A 6,209-nucleotide genomic window follows, 5' to 3' on the forward strand; every position below is an offset into this window, starting at 1 on the left:
AAATCTCTTTTAACTTAAGTAGTGTTGGTTAATCTGAAAGTAAATGAGCTCGAATTGAACTGATCAGTTTTGGGTCCGTCTATTCTCGCTGCTCGTTGGTATAACACTTAAATGTTTATATAGTATCCAAAGCATTCGCTCTACTATCCCCAGTACAAAGACGCAAGGGAAACAATTAAAAAATCAGGGGAAAAATGACATCATCACAAAAGCCAGCGACAATAAACGGGCCATGTAAGTAATCAGATACAATAAGTCCTCACTTAAGTAACAATATTTTTATTATTAGAAAAAAGACGTTGAAAACCCATGGCGATTAATGAAAACAAAGATTTTAGGAAAAACAATCTGGCAAATCGTGATTTTTTTGTTCAAAATTCTAATTTACTTTACTCCAAATGAATAAAAATGGCCAAATTTTCACGCCGGTACGTTACTTGGTTTATCCATTGCCACTCAAAGTCAAGAATTGTGCAATCGCCTACAGTTTACGGTAATATTTACGGCCCACTTAGATAGGAAAGTTTACCCTTTTTTTTATTAAAAATTTCAAAGGAACCCAAGCCGAGTGGGATCGGCCCGAACGAAGATAAGATACAGCCGGCGTCTATTTAAAGTTTTTTACATGGTGCTTCGTGCTTTGTGCGAGTCGTGCCTTGAATCTGAAAATATGAAGTTGTTCGTCATTCTGCTCACCGCGGGAATACTTTTTCAAAAAGGTTAGAACCTATATCCACCTATGGTCAGACAGAAATATATAACTGTTAAATTTGATTATCTCCACTAAATATAACTCAGACTATTTCTTATAAACGTTTTGATGATTTTTCATTGTAAAATTATCATCGTGTCATATCTGATTTATAATTTTAAAATTTACACGTACCTTCATTAAATGCACAGTTTACTTCTCGAAGTTGTGCAATATTTTACTGGAACTAACAAAAACCTTTCAACCATTCTAAAGATACAAACTAGACCTACATAAATAATAATAATATATTTTAAGGAATAAATCCAATGTACAAACATACTTTAATATATAATACATAAAATATAGCTCATAACAAAGATATAAAAGACTAACAAATCAGAGGAACAAAAATTACATAAACCTTAAATATTATTATTCAGAAATCGTTAGATGCGGTCTTGTGTGACGTAGGTTTTAGAAAAACATTTTCTTTATCGTGCCAACGTTTCGGTCTTTATTGAGATCATCTTCAGGGCTCAAAATGTTTGTCTTCTGTGAAACTGTGCCATTGTTGCGTGTCGTGTTGAGAGTGCCAGTGAGATATTCAATGTTGTTGGGGGGAAGGGCTTTCGTTAATTTGAAATACCGATTTCCTTACCCAATATCCCACTGGTTCAATGTGGAGATTAATTTTCCGAAGATGAATAAATTACATATATATTGTTATTAAATTAAAGATAGTTATCCAGAATATTTGACTCTCCTTTCCCTTTTTATCTTTTGAATAAATGAAAATACCTAAAATTTGAATAGATGGCATGCACACATGTATACGGGTAAAACCATAAATAATATGGTTTTATACATATATAAAGAATATATTGTTATAATAAAATATAAATAAATGTATTCTTACTTGATTTAAAAATATAAAACAAGATCAGATGAAATTAAAATAAACCTTTTTTCTATTGATTTGAATTGAATTTTCTATTGATCTATATATAAATTAAAATTAAACAACTTCTTGAATTACGATCATTTGACCAGATCGTGGTATTCGATTGACTAGATTGAAACAAAATGAAAATTATTAAATTTTAATGAAAAGAAATGAATGAAAATTGACCTTAATAATATTACTCATGTAAAGACGTGCACGTTAACTATGAATTAAATTAACTTAACGAATAAACTTGCATGCAATAAAATAATAATAATAATAATAATAATAAAATAAAGTAAACTTAAGGATGAAGTGAAATGGCGAAGCAGGTATGCAAATTGAAGATGTGAAGTCGCAAATGATGAAGAAGTCACAGATGATGAAGAAAACCAGACGAAACGGCGACGAAGAAAAAAATAAAGATGAGATGAAGAAGATCAAAGAAAATACGTGACGTCACGGTATAAACCGTAGATTCCCCGATCAGCCCGATTTTCGGCGGTGGTCCCTGATGGTATAGGGATCGACGATGTGACGTAACGAAATCGATATAACAATCGATAGGTCGATATAGGGGAGATAGCTGTTTTGTCTTTCAAAGTTGCGCAAAGACTCCCTTCTCGACGTCTCATTCTCGATCAAGGGTCCGCGATAACGGCTAATCCTCTCTTGTTTTGTCCGCTTAATCCGTTATGGATCGCGTAATCAACAATTATTTGAACAAAATTAAAGATTTATCCCCGATACATGTGTAAAATAATAATAAACTTAATGCATGCAAACATAAATCAAACATTAAAATATATAATTAAGAGAGTGAAAAAAGGGGGAAGGAGACTAGACTTCGTAATTGACGATAAAATATAAAAGAAAAAAAAATGCGCCTTAACAAATATTCATCTTCAATATCTTTGAGCCCTGAATATGATCTCAATAAAGATCGAAACGTTGGTAAAGAAAATGTTTTTATGAAACCTACATCACACCAGACCGCATCTCACGATTTCTGAATAATTATCGATTTACCGTCACGAATCACCACACACTTAAATATTATTGTAAATAAATTTGGATTATAAATAAAATGAAAGTACAAATGAATTGTCACAAAAAGAACAAATTTACCCTTGTTATAAACTCTAAAACCAAAAAAACTATGTATTAGCGTGAATGGAGGCGCTTCTCCCTAATTACAATGAGAGATATCGAGTATTCTAAGATAGTGTGGATGAAGTCTGGTGTGATTTATTAGCACGAATACAGTAGCTTCTCCCTAATTCCTCCTAGAAATATCGTATACAAAGGTCTAGTACGTACGAATCTAATTTATAAGCGTGAATGAACTTGGCTTGTCCCCAAATACCCCGAGAAATAGCGAGTACTCTTGGGTAGTGTGCAGGTATCTAATTTATTAGCGTGAATGGACTTGGCTTATCCCCAAATACCCCGAGAAATAGCGAGTAATCTTGGGCGGTGTGCAGGTATCTAATTTATTAGCGTGAATGGACTTGGCTTGTCCCCAAATACCCCGAGAAATAGCGAGTAATCTTGGGCGGTGTGCAGGTATCTAATTTATTAGCGTGAATGGACGGCTTATCCCCAAATACCCCGAGAGCGAGTAATCTTGGGCGGTGTGCAGGTATCTAATTTATTAGCGTGAATGGACTTGGCTTGTCCCCAAATACCCCGAGAAATAGCAAGTACTTTTGGGTAGTATGCATGAATTTAATTTATTAGCGTGAATGGAGGTACTTCTCCCTAATTACTATAAGAGTATTCTAAGGTAGTGCGGATGAGGTCTGGTGTAAATTATTAGCACGAATAAAGTAGTTTCTCCCTAATTACTCCTAGAAATATAATGTACACAGGCGTGGTATGTAGGAATCTAATTTATTAGCGTGAATGAACATGGCTTATCAGCAAATAATTTGAGAAATATCTAGTATACTTTGGTAGTTCGTATGAATTGTATATGTGAATGTAATTTATTATTGTAGATAGTGGGGCCCTATCTCCAATTAATATCTTAAGATATTCTAGGAATAGCGAGTACTCTGGGCTAGTATGAAAGAAGTCTGGGTGTGCGTGTTATTTATTAGCGTGAGTGGAGAGGCTAGCAATGGGATAAATAAAAGATAGAGTAGCGTTGCGGTCCTAATAGCTCTGATTATAACTTAGTTAAAAAACACGAAAATAAATGTATATGGTTAAAACGTGAGAAAGGCAGGAAAATATAAGCAAAAAACAGTTAAGTAGCGAATTGAATAAATGATGATAAAAAATTCAGTTGACGAGTTTATTGGCCATGTTCATTATTCTAAGACGAGGAATATTTCGTCTATACTTAGTTTAATTATGTGCAATAAGTTCTATATGATCTAGTTATTACAGGCGGAGCTAAATCGTTAGTAATTTCTCGAAGGGAGGAACAGTCGTCATCCTTATTAATAATTTTGACTTAAACTAATAAGTCATGTTGTAATCGTGCTTCAAGAGAATCTAGTGAGATATATTAATAAATGAGACATGTTTCAATGTACATATACAAACTGATATCAAATTTAGCATTTGGCTCAGATGTAAAGAAACATTTTTTTTTTTAATTTACAGGTGCAGAAGCGTTCTTCTGCCTGCTGCCGTACTTCGACGTCCCTCTGATAGGAGAACGATGCATATGCAGAGGAACAGAGCTGAGATGCTTCAAAACGAATAGTGAGTTTTTAACTCAAAATGTTGTTCATCTCTAAATACTTGTGGCTTACAGATGGATTCAGACCCGGATACGGACCGCCAGGTTACGGCCCTCCAGGTTATAGTCCGCCTGGCTTCGTTCCGCCTGGTTTTGGTCCTGGCATCCCTCCCCCAGGCTACGGTCCACCACCTCCAGGATTCGGTCCTGATTATCCGTAAGTCTTTCACTGCCTGACAGCTTTAACGTCTGGTTGAAATATGATTTTATCGTTTCAGGCCGCCTTATTATTAAACTAACGCATGAGGGGTTAATTCATGTCAAAATAACTTCAAAATAAATGTATGTTATAAAAATATCTCTGTTTTATTTAGTATTTTTTATCCCTACCTATTAGAGAAATTATAGTCTTCGTGATATTGTAATATGAAATTTAAATAAATGGCCTGTCTATTATTTGGCCAGTCTGCCAAGGTGACCATTTTTTAACTGAAGACTTTTAAATTAGAGCGGAAAATATAAATATATTTAAAAATTGATTGTACTTAGTGTGTATTTTGTTTTTCCTTTATGTGAAACTTTTTTTAAACAATTCACTTAAGACAACATAGGTATAACGGAGGCAGCAAACTTTCGCCTTTTTCCTTATTCTTTTCAAGTAGACAAGTTCAAACTTTGCAATGCAAAGCTGAAAAATAGGACAAGTAACTCGTTAAAGTTGATTTCTCCCTCATGGAAAAGCGTTAAACAAAAAAAAAGTTTGGACATCTTCCCTTTCAATATTGTTTTCCTACGGAGGTATTTTTCTCAACCCCTACCCTTTAGTATTCCGAAAAGGTCCCGTTATCGTTAACTTATTTATATGTTTACCACCGAAGACAGGCTAATATTTTCCCCTTGGTAAAAGACGTGTGCAGGGTAGGCAGAGCGCAGCGGTGGCTGCTTTATATGGGTTCCGCTTCCTCCCCTATTCAACGGAATCCGCCCCCTTTTTCCCAGAGTCTATTAGCCGGTGCATTTCCATGGATCTAGGACTTCTTTGGGCGGCCCTCGAACATCCAGACTCCACTTTTATGTACTTCACCTTAAAGTAAATTAGATTCGGCCCAAGGTTTGATTGTACTTTTGTCCGTCTTATTCTCCCAAAGGGTCTTTTCGAATTCAAATGCGCCTCCTTTAAATCAAACCCGGCTCCACTCGGGGTTTTCTCCTTTGGTGAAATAATTTGTACGCTGATGTTGCTTCCTTTCTCCCCTAGCAACCAGTAATTTTGCATTTATTACGAATTCTAAAATATTATTATATAAATATTTTACTTCTACCTCAAATTTGTTGAAAGATGTAAATGTACATCACTCAGGGTGTTTTGTGCTTATAGGACATCGATGAGTCATAGTTCATCAAGGAATTTGGTTAGTAGGACCGAATTCAATTTCATCTATGGTAATGTTGTACATCCCAAAATAAAGTGTAACACCGCAGTCGGTTAGTAGATGTGTTGTTGTCTCCTCTGCCTCTTTGCAGAATCTGCATGTGCCGTCTCGGATTATTTCAATCTTCTTTCTGTCCATTTAGCTTGCAGTTAAGAATCCTCCTGAGGGCAAATGTGGCGGCATAGTTTTTTAGTAGATGTATTGTTCTTGTACTGCTTCTCTCTGCTTGTTCTGCTCTACTTGCAAAATCTGCGCCTGCCTTGTTGTATTATATCAATCCTATGCACATTCAGCCTGCAGTGTCTTGATAAAAATCTTGTTAGGATTCGAAGTTTTTCCTGCTTCCTTTGATGCATTCCTTGAAAAGTTTGCTAGACGTTTCTTGGATTGTTTATGTCTAATGAGTGAATTTCACGGTTTCATGATTTCTATATTGTCCTTTTGTTT

General features: G+C 35.1%; 1 protein-coding gene across 1 annotated transcript; it reads left to right on the plus strand.

Moving 5' to 3' along the window:
* The first annotated feature begins 603 nt into the window (after positions 1–603).
* Positions 604–4,687, plus strand: LOC106668093 (vesicular, overexpressed in cancer, prosurvival protein 1-like). The gene is made up of 4 exons (XM_014396519.2): positions 604–719; positions 4,251–4,352; positions 4,405–4,546; positions 4,608–4,687. The coding sequence occupies exons 1-4, from the start codon at positions 626–628 to the stop codon at positions 4,621–4,623; spliced, it is 354 nt and encodes a 117-aa protein (XP_014252005.2). The 5' UTR covers positions 604–625; the 3' UTR covers positions 4,624–4,687.
* Positions 4,688–6,209: the final 1,522 nt, after the last annotated feature.

The sequence above is a fragment of the Cimex lectularius genome, unplaced genomic scaffold (assembly GCF_000648675.2).
Source record: "Cimex lectularius strain Harlan isolate CLEC.00 unplaced genomic scaffold, Clec_2.1 scaffold180, whole genome shotgun sequence".
Lineage (NCBI taxonomy): Eukaryota > Metazoa > Arthropoda > Insecta > Hemiptera > Cimicidae > Cimex > Cimex lectularius.

Bases quoted from the DNA above. Each gene is read 5' to 3' on its own strand.
- LOC106668093 (XM_014396519.2), top strand. From the start codon at position 626: ATGGTGCTTCGTGCTTTGTGCGAGTCGTGCCTTGAATCTGAAAATATG. The intron at 720-4,250 runs GTTAGAACCTAT...TTTAATTTACAG, and splicing joins GGGAATACTTTTTCAAAAAG to GTGCAGAAGCGTTCTTCTGC. The intron at 4,353-4,404 runs GTGAGTTTTTAA...TGTGGCTTACAG, and splicing joins GAGATGCTTCAAAACGAATA to ATGGATTCAGACCCGGATAC.